This window comes from Entelurus aequoreus, linkage group LG23, assembly GCF_033978785.1.
Source record: "Entelurus aequoreus isolate RoL-2023_Sb linkage group LG23, RoL_Eaeq_v1.1, whole genome shotgun sequence".
Taxonomy (NCBI): Eukaryota; Metazoa; Chordata; class Actinopteri; order Syngnathiformes; family Syngnathidae; genus Entelurus; species Entelurus aequoreus.
Genome location: NC_084753.1, coordinates 36725345 through 36751746, shown reverse-complemented (window position 1 = coordinate 36751746; position 26402 = coordinate 36725345). Strand labels below are relative to the sequence as shown.

The 26402-nt window shown below is 40.8% G+C and overlaps 1 protein-coding gene across 1 annotated transcript; it reads left to right on the top strand.

Moving 5' to 3' along the window:
* The first annotated feature begins 1233 nt into the window (after nucleotides 1-1233).
* On the top strand, nucleotides 1234-24292 carry LOC133640697 (zinc finger protein 180-like). Its single transcript, XM_062034260.1, has 3 exons — nucleotides 1234-1702; nucleotides 18919-19185; nucleotides 22528-24292. The coding sequence occupies exons 1-3, from the start codon at nucleotides 1600-1602 to the stop codon at nucleotides 23415-23417; spliced, it is 1260 nt and encodes a 419-aa protein (XP_061890244.1). The 5' UTR covers nucleotides 1234-1599; the 3' UTR covers nucleotides 23418-24292.
* The last annotated feature ends 2110 nt before the right edge of the window (nucleotides 24293-26402 follow it).

Genomic DNA, 26402 nt, shown 5'->3' with positions numbered 1-26402 from the left:
AAATCAGCAGCTATTGATGAAATATACTCTACAAATGATTATTTTGAAACAAAAAAGTAACATTATGGTTATTGGCTGTTATATGTGTGGAGATGTAGAGGATGTGACTCGTGTGTTTGTGGATTTGTGATACTGTGCATCTGTTTTGGGAGGAGACCAGAGACTGGCTGGAAGAGATTACATTTGCTATAATTATAAAAGATGGTAACTTGAATGAATGAATGAATGAATGAATGAATGAATGAATGATCTTTATTGTCATTGTGCATGTACAGGTACAGGTCCAACGAAATTTAGGTTGCTTCCCTAAGGTGCTATGCATTTTAAAAAAATTAAAAAAAAAAAAAAAAAAGAAGAAACCACACAATATACAAAAACAACACAATATACACAATATGCAATATGGCCTAGGACCACTCTGAGAGGCAATGTAAAAAAAAAACGAGACAGTAAAAAGTATAAAGGGACTAGTGAACTGACTAGAGAGGAGTAATGCTGGTTCCCAGTGTGCTGAGGGGGTGGGAGTCAGCATTTCCTATTTCCTCCTATGCTGTGCAGGCATTTTGTTTTGGATTAATATGTAAATAAATATGATAAATATTGTCCAGTTGGCGTGTAATTGCTGATTGCACAGTCCCGGATCGTGATTGACCGGTGGCTTCCTCATGTTGCATGTGAGGGAGTTTTTTTTTGTTTTTTACATTCCAGCTGCGTTTAGTGCAGTTATGGCCCGGGGGTAGAAACTGTTCTTGAGTCTATTTGTGCGAAATGCTTGTTAATATTATTATGGTGCAAGCTAAATGTTTTATACATAAATGTCAATTACCAAATCAAAATGTTCACATTGGCGCAATTACTTCAAATGATTAATTCAATCTTGGAAAATGGTAAACAATAGAGAATCCCTTCATTTTTTTTAACCTGTTTGTATTGTCTCTTCTCAGCCTGGAGGATGTGTGTAAAGTTGAGATGTATTGGACATGACTTGGTTTGTTTGGATGTTGTCAACCTGTCAATTGTTCTATTTAAACATGTTGTCAGATCTCGCGAGAGAAACAAGCAACCAGCTCTATTACTTCTTCTTCTTACTGGCAGTTTGCAGCCATGACTTGAAAGGTTCATACTGCCACCTACCGGACTGTAGAATGTAGTGTGGGCCATAGGACCGAAGGAGGAAATCCTGTTAAGAACCTGTGGAGGGCAGCAATACACCTAAGATGTTCTACTAGTCTGCTGGAAATAGAAAGAAGAAGAAGAAGAAGGAAAAAGCAAAATGGTTTTTGGGGGAGAAAGTCTAAACGTGGGCATTATAGTTCTGTATTTTTAATCAGTGCATACATGTGCACATATATGTCGTTTAATAGATCGTCAATTAGTGCACATTACATTACATTAGATACATTATTCTGAGCGCATTTTGACGCTCGGGCTTGCTAGTTAGCCTAAGCTAGCTTGTTAGCTAGCTTAGCCTGTTAGCTGCTAACAAAGACGCGACACATTCGTACAACTACGCGCGGATTAAGAAGACAAAATGAGTGATCAAAACACATCGCTAAGCAGAGATCAAGTGTGAGTGTAAAGTGTTGTGATTGTGTGAAAATGTGCGAAAGAACGATAGCAGAGTACGAGGAGGAACTTTGTCCAACAAAAGAGGAGAAGGAGCGACAACATCAAAAACATCAAGTTGTGTTACACAGAACAGGTTTGTTTACTTCTTACTCTCACATGTTTACTAACTTTATATTTATTTATTACCGCCGTCCTTAAATATGTTGTATGTAAGAATGTGGGTGTTGTTGATGCACGTAAGTCTGGTACTTGCAACCATGTGATTGCTTAGCTACCTGTAAAAATGAGTTACTTATCAATCATTCAATCAATCGGTGTTTACTTATATAGCCCTAAATCACGAGTGTCTCAAAGGGCTGCACAAGCCACAACGACATCATCGGCTCAGATCCCACATCAGGGCAAGAAAAAACTCAACCCAGTGGGATGACAATGAGAAACCTTGGAGGGGACCGCAGATGTCCAGTCCATTGTGGATCTAACATAATAGTGTGAGAGTCCAGCCCATAGTGGATCTAACATAATAGTGTGAGAGTCCAGTCCATAGTGGATCTAGCATAATAGTGTGAGAGTCCAGTCCATAGTGGATCTAACATAATATTGTGAGAGTCCAGTCCATAGTGGATCTAACATAATAGTGTGAGAGTCCAGTCCATAGTGGATCTAGCATAATAGTGTGAAAGTCCAGTCCATAGTGGATCTAGCATAATAGTGTGAGAGTCCAGTCCATAGTGGATCTAGCATAATAGTGTGAAAGTCCAGTCCATAGTGGATCTAGCATAATAGTGTGAGAGTCCAGTCCATCGTGGATCTAACATAATAGTGTAAAAGTCCAGTCCATAGTGGATCTAACATAATAGTGTGAGAGTCCAGTCCATAGTGGATCTAGCATAATAGTGTGAAAGTCCAGTCCATAGTGGATCTAGCATAATAGTGTGAGAGTCCAGTCCATCGTGGATCTAACATAATAGTGTAAAAGTCCAGTCCATAGTGGATCTAACATAATAGTGTGAGAGTCCAGTCCATAGTGGATCTAGCATAATAGTGTGAAAGTCCAGTCCATAGTGGATCTAGCATAATAGTGTGAGAGTCCAGTCCATCGTGGATCTAACATAATAGTGTAAAAGTCCAGTCCATAGTAGATCTAACATAATAGTGTGAGAGTCCAGTCCATAGTAGATCTAACATAATAATGTGAGAGTCCATCCAATAGTGGATCTAACATAATAGTACGAAAGTCCAGTCCATAGTGGATCTAGCATAATAGTGTGAGAGTCCAGTCCATAGTGGATCTAACATAATAGTGAGAGTCCAGTCCATAGTGGATCTAACATAATAGTGTGAGAGTCCAGTCCATAGTGGATCTAGCATAATAGTGTGAAAGTCCAGTCCATAGTGGATCTAGCATAATAGTGTGAGAGTCCAGTCCATAGTGGATCTAGCATAATAGTGTGAAAGTCCAGTCCATAGTGGATCTAGCATAATAGTGTGAGAGTCCAGTCCATCGTGGATCTAACATAATAGTGTAAAAGTCCAGTCCATAGTGGATCTAACATAATAGTGTGAGAGTCCAGTCCATAGTGGATCTAGCATAATAGTGTGAAAGTCCAGTCCATAGTGGATCTAGCATAATAGTGTGAGAGTCCAGTCCATCGTGGATCTAACATAATAGTGTAAAAGTCCAGTCCATAGTAGATCTAACATAATAGTGTGAGAGTCCAGTCCATAGTGGATCTAACATAATAGTGTAAACGTCCAGTCCATAGTGGATCTAGCATAATAGTGTAAACGCCCAGTCCATAGTGGATCTAACATAATAGTGTGAGAGTCCAGTCCATAGTGGATCTAGCATAATAGTGTGAAAGTCCAGTCCATAGTGGATCTAGCATAATAGTGTGAGAGTCCAGTCCATCGTGGATCTAACATAATAGTGTAAAAGTCCAGTCCATAGTAGATCTAACATAATCGTGTGAGAGTCCAGTCCATCGTGGATCTAACATAATAGTGTAAAAGTCCAGTCCATAGTGGATCTAACATAATAGTGTGAGAGTCCAGTCCATAGTGGATCTAGCATAATAGTGTGAAAGTCCAGTCCATAGTGGATCTAGCATAATAGTGTGAGAGTCCAGTCCATCGTGGATCTAACATAATAGTGTAAAAGTCCAGTCCATAGTAGATCTAACATAATAGTGTGAGAGTCCAGTCCATAGTGGATCTAACATAATAGTGTAAACGTCCAGTCCATAGTGGATCTAGCATAATAGTGTAAACGCCCAGTCCATAGTGGATCTAACATAATAGTGTGAGAGTCCAGTCCATAGTGGATCTAGCATAATAGTGTGAAAGTCCAGTCCATAGTGGATCTAGCATAATAGTGTGAGAGTCCAGTCCATCGTGGATCTAACATAATAGTGTAAAAGTCCAGTCCATAGTAGATCTAACATAATAGTGTGAGAGTCCAGTCCATAGTGGATCTAACATAATAATGTGAGAGTCCAGTCCATAGTGGATCTAACATAATAGTGTAAACGTCCAGTCCATAGTGGATCTAGCATAATAGTGTAAACGCCCAGTCCATAGTGGATCTAACATAGTAGTGTGAGAGTCCAGTCCATAGTGGATCTAACATAATAATGTGAGAGTCCAGTCCATAGTGGATCTAACATAATAATGTGAGAGTCCAGTCCATAGTGGATCTAGCATACTATTGTGATAGTCCAGTCCATAGTGGATCTAACATAATAATGTGATAGTCCAGTCCATACTGGATGTAGCATAATAGTGTGAGAGTCCAGTCCATAGTGGATCTAATAATAAATGATAAATGGGTTATACTTGTATAGCGCTTTTCTACCTTCAAGGTACTCAAAGCGCTTTGACAGTATTTCCACATTTACCCATTCACACACACATTCACACACTGATGGCGGGAGCTGCCATGCAAGGCGCTAACCAGCAGCCATCAGAGGCAAAGGGTGAAGTGTCTTGCCCAAGGACACAACGGACGTGACTAGGAAGGTAGAAGGTGGGAATTGAACCCCAGTAACCAGCAACACTCTGATTGCTGTCACTGCCACTCTACCAACTTCGCCACGCCGTCCCTTACATAATAATGTGATAGTCCAGTCCATAGTGGGGTCAGCAGGAGATAATCTTGAGTGGAGAAAGGTCAGCAGCGCAGAGACGTACTTATCTTAGTCCATTTGTAAATAAATGGTTTTCCTAAATTATAGTCTCCTCACTTTAACCAGGCAGTCATTAGGACAAAAGACCCTGCGAGGACTTTAAAAGGGAGAGGTTGAAAAAGGACAGCATTAAGATGAATTCATCACATTTGCTATGAGGCATTTTATTATTAAATATTCTGTTCTTGTCACATGAAATCTTGTTGTTCCATTTTGTAATTTCAAGGGGAACTGCACTTTTTGGAATCATTCACAGTCCCTATGTAAGTTCAAGTTAAGGTCCCAACGGTAGTCACACACTAGGTGTGGTGAAATTATCCTCTGCATTTTACCCATCCCCAAGTTCACCCCCTGGGAGGTGAGGGAGAGCGGTGATGCTGAGTGCAATGGGTCCCATTTTTATAGTCTTTGGTATGACTCGGCCGGGGTTTGAACTCACGACTTTCCAGTATCAGGGTGGACACTCTAACCACAAGGCCACTTAGTAGATCAAAGACAAGAACACACATGTTTTTATTTATTTTATGCATTGTAGATGGAAAATAAACCTTAGCAAAAGTTAGCTAGCATTTGAGTCATTGGTAGCTGCTCTATTCTGCCTATAAAGTGCTCTAAATAACAACCTAAAACCCCCTTCAACATTTTAAATACACTCTGTAAGTATATATGTAGTAACATTCTTAATAACATGTCATATTTACATATCTTGCTCAAAGAAAAACATGTGTTCTTGTCATTGTAAATGATAGGCGACATTTTAAAAAAAAGATTGCAGTTTCCTTTGAATTTTTCAGATAAGTAAACAGTCCTTCAAATTAAAGATGAAAAACAATTGAGGTTGTTTATAGATATTATCCACAATGAAGTTACAGTAAAACTAAGCACACAAGGGAAAGTACATTCATATACACATGAAGTACACACATGTGTAAGAATCATGTTAACCACCAAAATATCGTCTCGTTCTCCTAAAGCCAATATCGAGTATCCTTTGGTGAGCTGACCGTATCGTCACACCCCTAGTTGAAAGCACACCAACCCCATAGCATGACACTTCCATGTGATGTAGAACAGTAGTATAACATTTTAAACGTACACACACATCTGAAGAATCTACAAGATAAATATATTTGTTGGGCCAAACAAAATGACTCAGCGAACCAATGTTTGGGATGAGCGATATGACCTCAAATCTATATCATAATAACAATATATATCACACTATATAATTAGGTACCCATCCATCCATTTTCTACCGCTTGTCCCTTTCAGGGTTGCGGGGGGTGCTGGAGCCTATCTCAGCTGCATTCAGGTGGAAGGCGGAGTACACCCTGGACAAGTCGCCACCTCATCTTAGGGCCAACACAGATAGACAGACAACATTCACACACTAGGGACCATTTAGTGTTGCCAATCAACCTATCCCCAGGTGCATGTCTTTGGTGGTGGGAGGAAGCCGGAGTACCCGGAGGGAACCCACGCAGTCAAAGGGAGAGCATACAAACTCCACAAAGAAAGATCCAGAGCCCGGGATTGAACTCGGGACCTTCGTATTGTGAGGCACATGCACTAACCCCTGTTCCACCATGCTGCCCTTTGGTATATGAATGATAAAAGTAGAATTTCAAAACGGGTTACAAAGGATCCTAATTTGGCAGCTGACATATGCAGTAACATATTGTGTCATTTCTAATTGTGTTATTTTGTTGGAACAATTATTATTAATGTACTTGTTTATTTACTGTTAATATCTGATTACTTTATTTGAGGAAATAATACTGGAAATGATGTAATATTTTACTGCATATTTCAGCAACTAAATTAGGAGCCTGTGTAGCCTGTTTTAAAATGGTTCTATTAGTAATTTTATATGAAATAATTTATCGCAAAATCAATCTTAAACCATATCGTCTATTCATAGTAAAAAGTCCTGTCGTCCTGGTTTGTTTTTATTTTCCTGTGAATAATGTTGTAAAGAGCAGCGTTTTTGTACGTCACTGAGAATTCAAGAAAGTTCATACGAGAACTTGTTTTTCCTAAGTGCATGCAGACGTGACTGAGCAGAGCAGGATGTTTCTAAAACGTGTTTGTCTTCTTGTGTCCTGCAAACGTCTGTGAAGAACATCTTCTCCCTGAGCAACAGAAGTGGAGCTTCAGGATGGAGCCACAGCCCTCCAACATTAAAAAGGAAGAGGAACACCCACTGATCCCCCATTTTAAAGAGGAAGAGGATGACCCACTGACCACTCACATCAAAGAGGAAGAGAAGGACCCACTGATCCCCCATTTCAAAAAGGAAGAGGATTACCCACTGACACCCCATTTTAAAAAGGAAGAGGAGTACCCACTGACACCTCATTTTAAAGAAGAACTGAGCCCTCACATTAAGGAGGAAGAGGAGGACCCACTGACCCCTCACATTAAAGAGGAAGAGGAGGATCCACTGACCCCTCACATTAAAGAAGAACAGGTGGACCCACTGACCCCTCACATTAAAGAGGAAGAGGAGGAACACAGCATCAATCAGGAGGGAGAGCATCTTGCATGGTTGGAGGAGTTTCCAGTGACTGGTGTCCCTGTGAAGAGTGAAGGTGATGAGGTCAAAGGTGAAAGTGAGGAGAAGAGAGAGGCGGAGCCTCCAAGCAGCAGCTCAACTCAACACATGACAACAGAAGCTGATGGAGACCACTGTGGAGGATCACAAGCAGACAAGCTCTTAGCTCCACTATCAGATAGTGAGGACACAACGTCACACTCTCCTGACACTGATGATGAAGACTCTAAAGATGATAAGACATGTCACACTGACAACACACACTTCACATGTTCTCACTGTGACCAAACCTTTAGATACCATAGTGTTCTAATAACACACGTGCGAAAACACACTGGAGAAAAACCTTTTTCCTGTTCAGAATGTGGTAAAAGTTTTGTAAGAAATGGAAATTTGAAATCACACATGAGAATACACACCGGAGAAAAACCTTTTTCCTGCTCAGAATGTTGTAAAAGTTTTGTAACAAATACAAATTTAAAAGTACACATGAGAACACACACTGGAAAAACATATTTTTCCTGCTCGGAATGTGGTAAAACTTTTGTAATTAATCAAAATCTAAAAGTACACATGAGAATACACACTGGAGAAAAACCTTTTTCATGTTCAATCTGCGGTAAAGATTTTACTCAAAAGCAACATTTCAAAGCACACATGAGAACACACACTGGTGAAAAACATTTTATATGTTCAGTATGTGGCAAAAGTTATATAGAAAGACACCAATTAAAATTACACATGAGAACGCACTCTGGTGAAAAACCATACTCCTGTTCAAGCTGCAACAAAAGCTTATGTCACCTAAAATCTTTTAAAGCACACATGAGAAAACACACAGGTAAGAAAGTGTTGAGTTGCAGTGTGTGTGGTGAAAGATTCTCTTATAAGTACCAGTGTAAGAAAACACAAGTGTGCTGGTGAGACAGCAGCAGCAGCAATATTGTAAACACAATCTTGTTATAATTCTTATAGATTAGACACTTCATATTAGTGCATTTATTTCAGTCAAGTACATGAGTTAATATACACATTTGTGTACTTTAAAATGAACAGACATTTTGACTGAAAAGGTGAGAATAAACAGTACATAAAATATTTAACATACAAAAAACATTTTAAGTGTAAATATTCATAATTCACTTTTATACTTATTCATAATAGTGTCTTATATATGTTTTTTGAAATATGAAGTGTTACATATTTTATTTTCTAATTGTAGATGATTCCATAGATGAACTTTTTTCTGTCTTGCCTCTTGGTGAGGGTGGTCGCATTTTTCCCTGCTCCTCCTCCTTCCCGCTTGCTTTCTTGTGTCCTTGTCTTTGTCCGAACTTTTTGAAGCCTCTTTTCTTGAGCTGTCCTCAAATCTAAACATCAAAATGAATTTGATCAACTGGACTCTCGACGCAATTGACACAGTCTTTTTCGACAAGGAAAAGAGGTTCGGGGGAGCCTGGCTGCCCTGATGGAACCATTGCTGCGGGGTACGTGAGAGACTCCTGGAATACTTGGAGAATCATGTGCCTCTCAGTCCTTTCCATCGAGGACGTGGAAGACATCTACCTATTTGGAGCTGTGATCGCAGGGAATTTGCTGATTGGGCTGGGCATTGCTCTGGTGTATCGTCAAATTCGGAAGACGATGGCAGCCACTCAAGGGGCCAACAGGCTGTTCAACGCAATGTAAGGATTGGGTCGTGCTGTGGGATCACAGACTGGAGCGATTGCTGATTTGAATCGCAAGGTAGAGTCCATCTTGATGAAGTTAGAGAAAGAATAAATTGGAATTGTCAGAGCCAGCATACAGAGCAGGAATGTCATTGTTTTGACTGCTCGAAGAAAAAACAACATCTTAATCTACGATTTGACTCCCTCGAATGGCCTTGAGGAACAGGCTGTTTGAAAACACTCCCCTGAGGACTCCTCAAAGATGGACGCTTTTGACCTTTCCCTTTTTTCAAAAGCACCTGGGTCGGACTCTTGAACTCTTGAACTCTTGGGGCCGGCCTCGGCCCATAAAGACAATTCCAACATCTCACCCAAGTTAATTGGGCATACATGCACGCACACACCCCTCCCCAAATCAACGCCTTCACCACTGCTTAATTCCTCCGGGGTTGTGGGGGCTGAGTAGCGCTCAACAGCAGCTGCCGGCCTCCAAGGTCCTGTTGGATGACTCTGTTGCGAGTTGTTGTGATTACATGTACCATGTTTATGTGTGCCATGCTATGTGAGGTTTTTTCCTCGGACTCAGTCTGGACCATTCCTGAGGGTCCAGCCTCAGACTGATATTTTTTTTACTCTCCCCCCCTTCCCCAATGTCACCTTTTTCCCACCTTTTTAAGGAGCGCCCTAAGTGGCTGATCCGTTGGCGGTCCCGTCTTGTCTCCCTGTAACGTATGTCTGCTCTTAGCGGGATTGTGCCGAAAATGTAATTTCAGTTCTTATGTGTCTTGTACATGTTAAGAATGGACAAATAAAGCTCTGAATCTGAATCTGAATCTGAACTCTTTATATGATATTCATATTTGTTTTACATGTGTTAATACCTTTGCTTTTGAGTACACATAAATCCCTCTTAGTTCATATTTACTGCTTCACATCTGAAACATCTTCTGGGCCACTTCTGGAAGCATATTATTATTTACTTTATAACATCATTTGTCTTTTATACAGATCATTTACTTTTAAAATGTGTGACTTTATGAATCATTTGTTGGGTCTCTATAATCCATTCTATTAATTGTCTTTATTACTCTCTTGTGTAATATGAATATTGTTGTGTGATGGTTTTATATGTATGTCCCCAGACCTTTATGCAATAAACAATGTATGCTTCAACTAAAGTTCGGTACAATAAATGTAGTTATTGTTTGTGGTATGTATTTTTATTTATTTATTATTGCAGTACATTTTTTAAATGTTTTCTATATGGCTTACATGTAGTTTCCACTTACTTCATCATCTAGACTAACTCAGCCTGGAGGATGTGTGTAATGTTGAGATGTATTGGAGATGACTTGGTTGTGTTGGATGTTGTCAACCTGTCAATTGTTCTATTTAAACATGTTGTCAGATCTCGTGAGAGAAACAAGCAACCATCTCTATTACTTCTTCTTACTGGCAGTTTGCAGACATGACTTGAAAGGTTCATACTGCCACCTACTGGACTGTTAGAATGTAGTGTGGGCCATAGGACAGAAGGAGGAAATCCCGTTAAGAACCTGTGGAGGGCAGCAATACACCTAAATATTCTACTAGTCTGCTGGAAATAGAAAGACGAAGAAGAAGGAGGAAAAAGCAAGATGGCGTTTGATGGAGAAAGTCTAAACGTGGGCGTTTTAGTTCTGTATTTTTAATCAGTGCATACATGTGCACATATATGTCGTTTTGTATAGGCTACCTTTTATTTTGTTTCCCGAGTATCCTGGTTCCTTGATTTTTGTAAGGTAAAAATAATCTCAATCGCGCTGCTGGATCAGTTTGAATTACTGGATGGGATAGCGGGAAAAGGAACAATATGTGACAAGGAAGGCTGTGCATGGTGCGAGTCAGACAAGATGCCAAGTGGAACAAACATTTGAACAAAGGGGTTATAGGAACAATGGTAAATGGGTTATACTTGTATAGCGCTTTTCTACCTTCAAGGTACTCAAAAGGCTTTGACACTATTTCCACATTCACCCATTCACACACACATTCACACACTGATGGCGGGAGCTGCCATGCAAGGCAATAACCACGACTTATCAGGAGCAAGGGTGAAGTGTCTTGCCAAGGACACAACGGACGTGACAAGGTTGGTAGGAAGGTGGGGATCGAACCAGGAACCCTCAGGTTGCTGGCACAGCCACTCTACCAACCGCGCCAATCCCTTTCAGTGTTTTATGCAAGTGACTCTGACTTTGTCTTACCTCTCTATTTTTGGAGGTAAAACTCTGGAGCTTTTGAAGTGTATTTCTGGTCTTGTCATCGTCGTCCGGACAGAAGGGCGACACGGCAGTGCGGCTGGATCAAAAGAGACGTCGGAGACGCTTTACTGAAGCAAAAGTTGCTTTATTACCAGCGAGCGTCATTTACACAGGACTGCAGTTCCTGGAGGAGGTCAGGTCAAATATGGAGGACTCCTCTCCCGGAGAAGCTAAACCATCGTTTTATATATTCCTTCTTTCACTGTCTGGGTGTGCGCTAAAGCTAAACAGCACCACCTGACCACGAAAGGAGATGTTGGTGTGTAAGTGTCTGGAAAACAACTGCTTTAAGTCATAACTTAAAGGTTGGCGTTTGAGCTAGACAGGTAGTCTCCTTTCAAGGATATGGTTGTCACTTTTGCATTCCGAAGTCCAATTAGGGCCTCTTTTCCTACGAGAAGTGATCCAATCCACCTGCGAATATCAAACTAACGGACCTTATCTTATCATGTGCTCAAACTGAAATACCACTGTTTACTCAAACCTGATGGTTTGCTTTCTCCGAGATGAATATGAACATTCACCAAGTGTAGAACATGATATGAGTTCATTAATACACTTCCTTTTACATACTCAGGAGTTTGCACTTAACCTGCTCTCTGGAATATTCCCCCGTTGACTGTGTGAGTTTTGTGTAAACATGTTGATACACATTGTTACAAACTGAGAGGAACATCAACCTCTCATAAATATTTTGTGTCTGAAACTGTCTCGTTTTTATGAACAACATAAAACAATCAGTGCATCATCCTCACATGACAATTCATCTTCCTATAGACAATCTATTCAAGTATAGTGTTAATAATAAATATAAAGTTAGTAAACATGTGAGAGTAAGAAGTAAACAAACCTGTTCTGTGTAACACAACTTGATGTTTTTGATGTTGTCGCTCCTTCTCCTCTTTTGTTGGACAAAGTTCCTCCTCGTACTCTGCTATCGTTCTTTCGCACATTTTCACACAATCACAACACTTTACACTCACACTTGATCTCTGCTTAGCGATGTGTGTTTGATCACTTCCGCCCTCTCTTAGTTAGCAGCTAACAAGCTAAGCTAACTAGCAAGCTAAGCTAGCTCGATAAGTGCGCTCAGACTAATATAACCAGATGCGAACAGTTATTAACGATGTTTACTCTATTTAATAGAGTCTAATAAACGACACATATGTGTACATGGAGATTAAGAACACTGAACTGCAGGTTGGGACTAACGCATTACAAAGTAACGCGTTACTGTAACACCGTTATTTTTGGCGGTAACTAGTAGTCTAACGCGTTATTTTTTTTATATTCAGTAACTCAGTTACTGTTACTACATGATGCATTACTGCGTTATTTTATGTTATTTTACGTAATTGTTTATGTAGTATCGGCTAGAAATCAATCAATCAATCAATCAACTGAGACGATCAACACTGGGTGTCAAACTATATTATATATGTAATATATATATATATATATAGATATAATATATATATATATATATATATATATATATATATATTATATATATATATATACTATATATATATATACATATATATATATATATATATAAATATATATATATATATATATAGATAATATATATATATATATATATATATATATATATATATATATATATATATATATATATTATATATATATATATATATATATATATATATATATGTATGTGTGGGAAAAAAATCACAAGACTATTTCATCTCTACAGGCCTGTTTCATGAGGGGTTTTCCTCAATCCTCGGGAGGATTGAGGAAAACCCCTCATGAAACAGGGTTTTCCCAAACCTCAGGAGGATTGAGGAAAACCCCTCATGAAACAGGCCTGTAGAGATGAAATAGTCTTGTGATTTTTTTCCCACACATACATAGTACGCTCTACCACGGTATCGAGCCAAGACCACCCTGCTTTAATTACAATATATATATATATATATATATATAAATATATATACCCTATATTATATATATATATATGAATATATATACCTATATTATATATATATATATATATATATATATATATATATATGTATATATATATATATATATATATATATATATATATATATATATATATAATATATATATACGTATTTTCCCCCCGTAATAATATTGAAATATTTAACATTGTATTGAAATAACAGTAGCATAAGGAAAGACTAAAACCCCAAAAGAAACAAAATAAATATTACAAACATGATATTATTTTTTTCTTTGATGCTAATAGTTTTCAGAATGTGTTTTAGAAATGTGGGGTATATTATATATATATATATATATATATATATATATATATATATATATATATATATATATATATATATATATATATATATATATATATATACATATATATTATATATATATATATATATATCTATATATATATATATATATATATATATATATATATATATATATATAATATATATATATACTATATATATATGGAGAACATTTTTTTATATATATATATATATTTGCATGGATATATATAGATATAGATATATAGATATAATATATATAATGCCAAAGAAAATTTAAAAAGAACATGAAAACCTCCCACATTCTAAAATAATTAAAAACGATTAGCATCAAAGACAAAAAAATATCATAAGTGTAATATTTAGTTTGTTTCTTTTTTTTCTTTCCTTATGCTACTGTTGTTTCTTAAATATTTGAATATTTTGACGAAAATAAGTGGACACGTTTACTTTTATTTTCAGAATAAGTAAATAGTGTAGCCGAGAGTCCTGGGTTCGCATATTCGGTTGTACTTATATAATATAATATAATAATTATATTATATTATATAATATAATATAATGGGGATCGAGAAAGTTTACGTTCACGCCGTGATCCCTGCAAGTAACCGCGCTGCTCTACTCCATGGCAACGCGGCGAAACAAAAAACTTTCAAACTCGGGTACCCTCCCGTTCTGGCGCCAGGGGCAGTCTGGGCGGAGATCTGGTAGCAACACTGCTGCCGGTCTCCAACCAAGAATACTGCAACTGAACGTTGAAGGGCTCACAGATGCCAAAACATCCGTCATCGAGCACATGGCCCACACCACCCAAGCCATGGTCATCCTCCTTCAGGAAACCCACCGCCCAACAGCGGACAAGCTAGCGATCACCAACTTCACGCTAGCTGGGTCAATCCTGAGCAAGAAGCATGGCCTTGCCACGTTTTGTCCACAACGATCTGAGCTGGACCCTCGCCGATCGATCACCGGACAACTCCGAGATCGAGTGGCTGCGAGTGGACGTTGGCGACATCAAAATTGTCAACGTCTACAAACCACCACCCTCACAACTCACGCCAGTGTCACTGCCAGTGCTTGAACCACCGTGTGTATATGCTGGTGATTTCAACTGCCGGCATACACGGTGGGGATACAGTACCACCTCACCGAGGCGGGAGGAAACTCTTTCTGACTGGGCAGAGCGCAACTCGCTCAACCTTCTCTACAACCCGAAGGGCCCAGCCAGCTTTCACTCCGCTCGGCATAACACTGACACGAACCCTGACCTGGATTTCGTGAGTGTCGGTGTGGACACCCAGCTCCCCGACAGACGTGTTCTAGGAATGTTCCCCAGGTCGCAACACCGACCGTCGCTGATATCGGTGCCCGACCTCGTGACAACAGTTCCGAGCGGACCGATGAAGCGATGGAACTTCCGGAAGGCCAATTGGAAACTCTATCGCCTCCATACCAACAAGTCCACACGGTGTCTCCCACCACCAGACACACCCAACGTGGACGAAGCATACCAGGACTTCTGTAGGGCACTAACATCTGCGGCCAAAAAAGCCATCCCACGCGGCCGGCGTAAGAACTACAAACCATGCTGGGGATGGCGAGTGCGAGACCCTCTACAGCGCCTTCCTCCGGGCTCCTTATGGCCCGGAGGCTAACAATTCAGCCACTGCCCTTCTTTCACTCTTGGAAGGAAGAGGCACCAGCGCTGGAAAGAGGCAGTCCACTCCATCGACTTCTCGCACACTAGCCGTATCGCGTGGAGCACTTTGAAAAACTTGACTGGTAGGTCTGAGCGCGCACCCCGAACATGCCCCGTTACCGCAAATGCTATTGCAGCACAGGTTGTGAAAAACGGGGCATATACCGGGATAAATCGAGATTTTTCCCGGGCGGTGCGCCAGGAAACTGCAGACCTCTGGAGGACAACAACATCTAGCGAGTGTAACATCTCCGGTGAGTTTTCACCGGAGGAGTTCACAGCTGCCCTCCAGTATACCAAACCAGGCAAGTCTGCTGGGCCTGACAACATCTGCCCAGAACTCGTGCTCCACGCTGCCCCTGCAATGAAGTCCTGGCTGAGAGTTTTCCTGTCTTCTTGCCTGCGCCAACTCCGGATCCCCAGGATTTGGAGAAGTGCCACTGTTGTCGCTATCCCCAAGCCGAACAAGCAAAGGATGACGTAACGAGCTACAGACCAATCTCGTTGCTCTGCGTCCCCTTTAAAGTCCTCGAGCGCCTGATTCATGCCTGTGTCGAGCCCATCATAGACCCCCACCTCCCCCGGGAGCAGGCGGGTTTTCGACGTGGGAAGTCCACGGTGGATCAGGTCGCCCTCCTTACCCAGGACATCGAGGACTGCTTTGAGGCGAAAAAAGAAGGCCGGTGCCGTCTTCATAGACCTGACTGCTGCCTATGACACAGTCTGGCACCGCGGCCTCACTGCAAACTTCTCCGCCTGCTTCCAGACAGGCACATGGTCAAAATGATCATGGAGCTTGTCTGGAACCGCAGCTTTACTCTCACCACCAGTAACGGAGATAAAAGCAGGTTGCGGCGCCTGAAAAATGGCGTCCACCCAGGGATCTGTCCTGGCTCCCCCTCCTGTATAACATCTATACATACGACCTGCCTGCCACAGTCTCACGGAGGTTCGCATACGCAGACGATCTCGCGCTGCTGCACTCCGACAGGGACTGGCAGGCCTTGGAGGGAACTCTAAGCCAGGACATGGAGACTTTAGTGGCTTACCTCCATAACTGGAGATTGAAGCTCAGCGAATCCAAGACGGTGACACAAGCTTTCCACCTATACAATTGGGAAGCGGATCGTGAGATCAGGTTCGAGGTGCGGAAGCCGGATGGGGCTTCCTCTACCCTATGCCGGCCTCGTCCTACACCTGAAGACCCTCGCCCTGACCCTAAATACCTTGGGGTCACCTGGACAGGTCGCTCACTTTCCGTAAACACCTCTTGGCAACACGCAAGAAACTCAACACCCGCGTCTCACTGCTGAGACGGTTGGTCGGGTCCGGTTGGGGGTGCCGGGCAAGAACTATGCGAACAGCAGCACTTGCCCTGGTCTACTCAACTGCTGAGTACTGCGCACCTGTCTGGGCGCGCAGTGCTCACTCTAAACAACTTGATGTCCCGATCAACGAAGCCTTGCGTGTTATCACTGGATGCCTGCGCCCCACCCCTGTGGAGCTACTGCCCATCTTAGCAGGCATCCAACCCGCTGAGCTTCGTCGCCAAGGTGCTGTAGCAACTCTGGCGGGCGGGCAAACATGGATGAGAACCACCTGCTCCATGAAAGGCTCACACTCTCCTCAGAGCCAACGCCCCGCCTCCCCTCCAGAGACCCACTGGTACCAGCCGCCCTGAAGCTCCTGCAGCAATGCAGTGACAACAACATCAGGGCGGGCTCACTGGGCGAATCACAAATGGAGCACGGACCTGGAGCATACCATCTCCTCCAGACTCCCGTGACTTCATACCTGACACCGGCTCAATACCAGGCCTCTCACTACCACGAGTGGCCTGGGTGAGGCTTAACCGCCTCCGAACTGGTGTCGGTCGCTTTCGCTCAAACATGTTCCAGTGGGGGCTTAGCACCTAACGCGACGTGGTGAGTGTGGCGCGGAGGAGCAGACTGCCGACCACGTGATCCTGCGTTGCCCGATTTATCGTGCTCCTAATGGTTTGCGTGGCCTGGCGGACCTGGATGACTGCTCGGTGACCTGGCTCACTTCTGTGTGTCCTGACATATGAACGGGAGGGCCCCCCGGGCCTGGGGTGGTAAAAGGCATAGACCCTCGGCCTCAGGTCCGGGTGCCGGAAAACAGCTGCCCATACGATGAAGATATAATATAATAATAAAATAATAAACGGGAGTCGTGCGAGCAGGTCCAGTCTCCACCACTTATTTAATGTTAACCTCGCACACCTTCTTCAACAAACCACACTTAGACCTCTTACGTCACATCCCTACGCAACTCTGGAAGGACAAAACTCCTCCTCCTTACCAAACATTCTCTGGTAACTTGGGACACCCTGAACTGTTTGTTACATAAGTATATAATAACATAGTTTTACCGGGGGTGAAAGCTGGCTGTACTTATCTCTCTTGCGAGATCTGGAAGAGAGAACTGGTTACTTGTGTCTCTCGCGAGATCTGACAACACTGCGCGCGAACCAAACACGGCGAGGATAAAGCAAGATGGCGTCTGACGTGAAGACGTTATTGCAGTCGTCACAGTTCAGTGTTCTTATCTGTGCGTCCATGTACACATATATGTCCTTTATTACACTCTATTAAATAGAGTAAACATCGTTAATAACTGTTTGCATCCTGTTATATTAGTCTGAGCGCACTTTGATGCTTCTCGACCTAGCTTAGCTTGCTAATTAGCTTAGCTTGTTAGCTGCTAACAAAGAGAGGCGGAAGTGATCAAAACACATCGCTAAGCAGAGATCAAGTGTGAGTGTAAAGTGTTGTGATTGTGTGAAAATGTGCGAAAGAACCAATAGCAGAGTACGAGGAGGAACTTTGTCCAACAAAAGAGGAGAAGGAGCGACAACGTCAAAAACATCAAGTTGTGTTACACAGAACAGGTTTGTTTACTTCTTACTCTCACATGTTTACTAACTTTATATTTATTATTAACACTATTCTTGAATAGATTGTCTATAGGAAGATGAGTTGTCATGTGAGGATGATGCACTGATTGTTTTATGTTGTTCATAAAAACGAGACAGTTTCAGACACACAATATTTATGAGAGGTTGATGTTCCTCTCAGTTTGTAACAATGTGTATCAACATGTCTACACAAAACTCACACAGTCACCGGGGGAATATTCCAGAGAGCAGGTTAAGTGCAAACTCCTGAGTATGTAAAGCTCGAGAGTTTTACCTTCCAAAAATAGAGAGGTAAGACAAAATCAGAGTCAGTTACCATAGGTACTGACGCGGTAAACCTAGCCTCTGCTAGCTGGGCAGGTTTGACAAGTTATTTATGTGTGTAAACGTATACTGACCTGTTATTTCCTTCATGTCCGCGTTCGTTGGTGCAGCCTTTAATGTGGCAGTGATTGTCGAAAAAACAAAGCCTGATCTAAAGATGACATCTTGATCTCATACCATCTCAAACCAATTGGCCGTTCATTATTAAGTGAAATGTCTCATAGTCGCTTAAATTTGTCTTTAAACAAGCAACACTATGTTTTATCCAGTTACTCGATTAAACGAAAACATTTCAGTAGAACACTTGATTAATAACATTTTCAATAGCCACAGTCCTATGTTTCATGTACCATTTAATATTTAGCATGTAGGAGTTAAAATGTGTTTTGTTTGTGTCCTGTAGACATCCATCAGCTGATTGGACACCAAGAACAATGTCTCCCTCATCTGCAGGGGGACAGTTTCACTTCAGAGTATCCACAGCCCTCACATTTTAAAGGGGACGAGAAGCATCCACAGCCCCCTTATAATAAAGAAGAAGAGGAGGGAGAGTGTCCTGTAGGGCAGGAGGAGGCTGATCTCACCAAGTTTCCACTGACTGTTGTCTCTGTGAAGACTGAAGAGCATGAAGACAAACCACCTGAGTCCTCACAGCTTCATCACAGTCCAAGTAAGCACAACATCCACATATCATCTAATACAATGTTTGTGACACATGTTCATCCGGGGGCCACATTTATGACTAAAGATGGAGATATACTTGCTTTTTAACACGTCCATTTAAAAATGAATGCTCATCAATCGTGTGAATTAGTGAAGTGAATTATATTTATATAGCACTTTTCTCTAGTGACTCAATGCATTTTTACATAGTGAAACCCAATATCTAAGTTACATTTAAACCAGTGTGGGTGGCACTGGGAGCAGGTGGGTAAAGTGTCTTGTGTAAGGATACAACGGCAGTGACTAGTTTGGCGGAAGCGGGGATTGAACCTGGAACCCTCAAGTTGCTGGCAAGGCCACTCTACCAACCGAGCTATACCGCCCCGGTCAAATCATCAACAATGTAATTGCTGGGGTGTAACCATGTGACCTAGAGGCCGTCCTCCTTACCTCACGTGGTCAAATGAAGGCAAACATTCAATATGGCTACTGTTTATTTACCTTTAGCAGCACCTATGTCAGCATATTTCAAAGGTTTAGTGGTGAAGATTAGGGATGTATACCAAGTACCATTTTTTTTAGTACTGGTTCCTAATTATGTCGTCCATGAGGACTGTCAAGATTCTGGACTAACGACACAACTATTTGTATTTTGAATTCCAGCTGACTGACGTAACTATGACACGTTGTCACATTGAGTTCAGCTGCCGCTGCTACACATTAAAATCAGCTTTGAATAATGACAAATAAGGAAGCAACAACACGCAAAAGTTTGACGTGTGTGTTATTGACAAGAAGATGACATAACTGCATTTCACCTTGGACTGCACACATAGTTGACTTCTTTAAGACTTCAAATAGCGTCGTTAGCAACAGCATTGTTAAGCTTTGCCAGGCTGAGATCTATTAACCGTGTAGTTACATGTACATGGTTTAATAGTATTGTTGATCTTCTATCTATCCTTCCAGTCAGGGATTTATTTATTTTGTTTCTATCTGCATTTGAGACAGATGCTATCACGTTAGCTCATGCTAAAGAGCTTCGTCGATGTATTGTCGTGGAGATAAAAGTCACTGTGAATGTCCATTTCGCATTCTCGACTCTCATTTTCAAGAGGATATAGTATCCGAGGTGGTTTAAAATACAAATCCGTGATCCACAATAGAAAAAGGAGAGAGTGTGGAATCCAATGAGCCAGCTTGTACCTAAGTTACGGTCAGAGCGAAAAAAAATATGTATTTCACTGCATTCTAGTCCGTCACTCTAATGTTCCTCATCCACAAATCTTTCATCCTCGCTCAAATTAATGGGGTAATCGTCGCTTTCTCGGTCCGAATCGCTCTAGCTGCGTTGAAAACAATAGGAAAATATGAGGGAGTGAACAACTGACAACGTCACGCTACTTCCGGTTGGGGCAAGGTTTTTTTTTTATCAGAGACCAAAAGTTGCGAACTTTATCGACGTTGTTCTATACTAAATCCTTTCAGCAAAAATATGGCAATATCGCAAAATGATCAAGTATGACACATAGAATGGATCTGCTATTCCCGTTTAAATAAAAAAAAATCATTTCAGTAGGCCTTTAAACTGAGTGTTAAAAACAAATCCTAGCAGAAACACTGCAACTTGTTTTGTTTTTACAGGACTAACATTAGAGTTTGTGTGTCAGTCAGATGATTACAATAATAATCATCCTCTAATAAATATAACATATTCCTTATTTACAGAGTGGGCATGCAGAGGGCAAGTTGGATGCCACACTTACATTACATCATCATCTACCAACATCACACATACAATACCTGATGTCTTCCAGAAGCAGCTGCTTATGCTCCATCCTTAAAATGGCAAAAGACCTCACTGCAGTGCTGTCATATTTCATTGGCAAACTTTCAAATAGTTGAGAGGTGTTCTCTGATATGTGTAAGAGTAGACCTCTCATGTATCAACACTATTGTTGTACACTAGGACAAAAAGTGCACTTACATCTTATGGCCATCATGTGCCATCTTGCACATTTATTTGTATTTATTTATATTTTGGTTTCTGCCATATTACTTTGTTAATAATGCTTATATTGCTTTCATATGCACATTTCATTTCTACGGGAGGTACATGTGACGTTATCTACAATAATGTTTCTTCTACAAAGTACACACTTTTGAATGTTATTTTTAAATAAAACTTGTTAAAAAAAAAAGTACTTTTAGAAAAAAAAAATTTCAGTCGCGATCAAAAGTTTACATACACTTGTAAAGAACATCATGCCATGGCTGTCTTGAGTTTCCAATCATTTCTACAACTCTTATTTTATTGTGATAGAGTGATGAAAACATTCATGAAGTTTGCTTCTTTTATGAATTTATTATGGGTCTACTGAAAATGTGAGCAAATGTGCTGGGTCAAAAGTATACATACAGCAATGTTAATATTTGCTTACATGTCCCTTGGCAAGTTTCACTGCAATAAGGCGCTTTTGGTAGCCATCCACAAGCTTCTGCTTGAATTTTTGACCACTCCTTTTGACAAAATCGGTGCAGTTCCGCTAAATGTTTTGGTTTTCTGACATGGACTTGTTTCTTTAGCATTGTCCACACGTTTAAGTCGGAACTTTGGGAAGGCCATTCTAAAACCTTAATTCTAGCCTGATTTAGCCATTCCTTTACCACTTTTGATGTGTGTTTGGGGTCATTGTCCTGTTGGAACACCCAACTGTGCCCAAGACCCAACCTCTGGGCTGATGATTTTAGGTTGTCCTGAAGAATTTGGAGGTAATCCTCCTTTTTCATTGTCCCATTTAAAGCACCAGTTCCATTGGCAGCAAAACAGGCCCAGAGCATAATACTACGACCACCATGCTTGACGGTTGGCATGGTGTTCCTGGGATTAAAGGCCTCACCTTTTCTCCTCCAAACATATTACTGGGTATTGTGGCCAAACAGCTCAATTTTTGTTTCATCTGACATCACATGGACAAAGATAAGACCTTCTGGAGAAAAGTTCTGTGTACTACCACAATATAACGTGTAGTATCTTATGAATTTATAGCCAATAAGATTTTTTTTATAGATATTTTCAAAGCAGAATATTGTCCTTAGGGCCCCCTGCAACCCCATGGGGTAACCATAAGGTCTGGGCCTCTTAAGACCTCACTGTTGGTGCTAATCGACCTGTTCCTTCTCCTTTTTACCGAATTTGAAAGCAAACGTTTATCCACAAATAATTGAATCATAAAGCAGAATTGAAAATGATATCTGAATTGGTAAAATCTTATCAATATCGCTCCTAACATGTGACTGAACAAAGATGGACTCCTCTCGAGCATGTTTGTCTTCTTGTGTCCTGCAGACGTCTGTGAAGAACATCTTCTCTCTGAGCAACAGAAGTGGAGCTTCAGGATGGACAAGGAGGAGCCACAGCCCTTCCACATTAAGGAGGAAGAAATGCAAAGGGAAGAAAATAACCCACTGACCTCCCATTTTAAAGAGGAAGAGGAGGAACACAGCATCAGTCAGGAGGGAGAGCATCTTGAATGGTTGGAGGAGTTCCCAGTGACTGGTGTCCCTGTGAAGAGTGAAGATGATGAGGTCAAAGGTGAAAGTGAGGAGAAGAGAGAGGCGGAGCCTCCAAGCAGCAGCTCAACTCAACACATGACAACAGAAGCTGATGGAGACCACTGTGGAGGATCACAAGCAGACAAGCTCTTAGCTCCACTATCAGATAGTGAGGACACAACGTCACACTCTCCTGACACTGATGATGAAGACTCTAAAGATGATAAGACATGTCACACTGACAACACACGCTTCACATGTTCTTTCTGTGACAAACCTTTCAAATACCATTGTCGTCTAAAAACACACATGAGAATACACACTGGAGAAAAACCTATTTCATGTTCAATTTGTGGTAAAGATTTTACTCGAAGGGACCATTTCAAAACACACATGAGAATACACACTGGAGAAAAACCTTTTTCCTGCTCAGAATGTGGTAAAAGTTTTGTAATAAAACAAAGTTTAAAAGAACACATGACAACACACACTGGAGAAAAACCTTTTTCGTGTTTAATCTGCGGTAAAGATTTTACTCGAAGAGACCATTTCAAAGCACACATGAGAATACACACTGGAGAAAAACCTTTTTCCTGCTCAGAATGTGGTAAAAGTTTTGTAATAAATCGAACTTTAAAAGTACACATGAGAACACACACTGGAGAAAAACCTTTTTCCTGCTAAGAATGTTTTAAAAGTTTTGTAATAAATCAAAGTTTAGAGTACACATGAGAACACACACTGGTGAAAAACCTTTTATATGTTCAGTATGTGGTAAAAGTTATATAGAAAGACACCAATTAAAATCACACATGAGAATGCACCCTGGTAAAAAAAAAAACATACTCCTGTTCAAGCTCCAACAAAAGCTTCTGTCACCTAAAATCTTTTAAAGTACACATAAGAACACACACAGGTGAGAAAGTGTGGAGTTGCAGTGTGTGTGGTGAAAGATTCTCTTCTAAGTACCAGTGTAAGAAACACAAGTGTGCTGGTGAGAACAGCAGCAGCAAATGAAGATGCAGGATTTGAAATAAACTGTCTGTCTTGCCTCTTGGTTTTCTGTCTTGCCTCTTGGTGAGGGTGGTCGCATTTTTCCCTGCTCCTCCTCCTTCCCGCTTGCTTTCTTGTGTCCTTGTCTTTGTCTGAACTTTTTTGAAGCCTCTTTTCTTGAGCTGTCCTCAAATCTAAACATCAAAATGAATTTGATCAACTGGACTCTCGACGCAATTGACACAGTAGAGAAAGAATACATTGGAATTGTCGAAGCCAGCACACAAGAGCAGGAATGTCATTGTTTTGACTGCTCGAAGAAAAAACAACATCTTAATCTACGATTTGACTCCCTCGAATGGCCTTGAGGAACAGGCTGTTTGAAAACACTCCCCTGAGGACTCCTCAAAGATGGACGCTTTTGACCTTCGCTTTTTTTCAAAAGCACCTGGGTCGGACTGTTGAACTCTTGGGGCCGGCCTCGGCCCATAAAGACAATTCCAACATCTCACCCAAGTAAATTGGGCATACATGCACGCACACGCCCCTCCCCAAATCAACGCATTCACCACTGCTTAATTCCTCCGTTGTTTGTGGGGGCTGAGTAGCGCTCAACAGCGGCTGCCGGCCTCCAGGGTCCTGTTGGATGACTCTGTTGCGAGTTGTTGTGATTACATGTGCCATGTTTATGTGTGCCATGCTATGTGAGGTTTTTTTCCTCTGACTCAGTCTGGACCACTCCTGAGGGTCCAGCCTCAGACTGATATTTTTTTTACTCTTCCCCCTTTCCCAATGTCACCTTTTTCCCACCTTTTTAAGGAGCACAAAGTGGCTGATCCGTTGGCGGTCCCGTCTTGTCTCCCTGTAACGTATGTCTGCTCTTAGCGGGATTGTGCCGAAAATGTAATTTCAGTTCTTATGTGTCTTGTACATGTTAAGAATGGACAAAATAAAGCTGCTCTGCTCTCGGCCATTGGCAAACTTCAGACGGGCCTGGACATGGGCTGACTTAAGCAGGGGAACCTTCGAACCTTCAAAACTTTGTTAACTTTGACTTTCTAACAACATCAGCACATATAACATGTGTGACATCATTGTTGTGTGTGTAACACCATCTTGTTAATATGATTCTAACATTTATAGATTAGACACTTCAGATTAGTGCTTTTATTTCAGTCAAGTACATGAGTTAATATACACATTTGTGTAATTTAAAATGAACAGAACAATTTGACTGAAAAGGTGAGAATAAACAGCACATAAAATATTTTACATACAGTAAACATTTTATGTGTAGATATTCATATATCACTTTTATACTTATTCATAATAGTGTCTTATATATGTTTTTTGAAATAATGAAGTGTTACATATTTTATTTTCCAATTGTAGATGATTCCATAGATTAATTCCTTTATATGATATACATATTTGTGTTACATGTGTTCATACTTTTGCTTTTGAGTACTCATAAATCCCTCTTAGTTCATATTTACTGGTTCACATCTGAAACATCTTCTGGACCACTTCTGGAAGCATATTATTATTTACTTTATACATAACTTGAACAGTTGTCTTTTATACAATTTTAAAATGTGTGACTTTATGAATCATTTGTTGGGTCTCTATAATCCATTCTCTTAATTATCTTTATTACTCTCTTGTGTAATATGAATATTGTTGTGTGATTGTTTTATATGTATGTCCCCAGACCTTTATGCAATAAACAACGTATGCTTCAACTAAAGTTGGGTACAATAAATGTAGTTAATATTTGTGGGTATGTATTTAATTCTATTTATTATCACAGTCAATTTTTTACAGGTCACACTGAGGGTGCCGTATAAACAACTTTAACACTGTTACAAATATGCACCACACTGTGAACCCACACCAAACAAGAATGACAAACACATTTCGGGAGAACCTCCGCACCGTAACACAACATAAAAACAGAAGAACAAATACCCAGAATCCTTTGCAGCCCTAACTCTTCCGGGCTACAATTTACACCCCGCTACCACCAAACCCCGCCCCCCCCAACCCCGCCCACCTATGGGCACATAGCTAGTGTGTTTCATGCTAAAATGAGATGTGGAAGGTGTGGAGGGGAGCATGAATATGGACAACGTGGAGACAATGAACAGGTCAAGTGTTGTAACTGTGGCGGGAATCACACAGCAGCGTATGGGGGCTGTGTCATAAGGAAACAGGCAACAGAAGTACAGCAAATCAGAGTAGAAAGAAATATTACATACGCAGAGGCAGTTAAAGTAAGACATCAAGAAAGTGGGGAACAAGATAGAAGTGAGAATAGTTCAAGTAATAAAAAACAAGAGGCAGCAAATACAGGAATTTCCATGGACAAACTAGTTGTGTTCCTGGCATACGTAATAAACTGTACAGAACAGGCAAGAAATAAGACTGAAAAGATCAAAATGTATCGTCAAAGCAGCAGCAAAGTTTTTAAATGTAAAATAACTATCTTGGGAACAGGTGCAAGGTGAACTACAGACGGTAGATGAAATGGAGTCATGTGACCACAATCCAACGCCATGTTAATTGTTCAGTGGAATGTCAGAAGTTTAATAGCAAACAGACAGGAATTAAAGGGATATGTTGGGGGAAAAAAGGATCTGGAAAACAAAATCAATCCAAATGACAGCATTTCTAATG

Bases quoted from the DNA above. Each gene is read 5' to 3' on its own strand.
- LOC133640697 (XM_062034260.1), top strand. From the start codon at position 1,600: ATGTGCGAAAGAACGATAGCAGAGTACGAGGAGGAACTTTGTCCAACA. The intron at 1,703-18,918 runs GTTTGTTTACTT...TGTGTCCTGTAG, and splicing joins AGTTGTGTTACACAGAACAG to ACATCCATCAGCTGATTGGA. The intron at 19,186-22,527 runs GTAAGCACAACA...TGTGTCCTGCAG, and splicing joins ACAGCTTCATCACAGTCCAA to ACGTCTGTGAAGAACATCTT.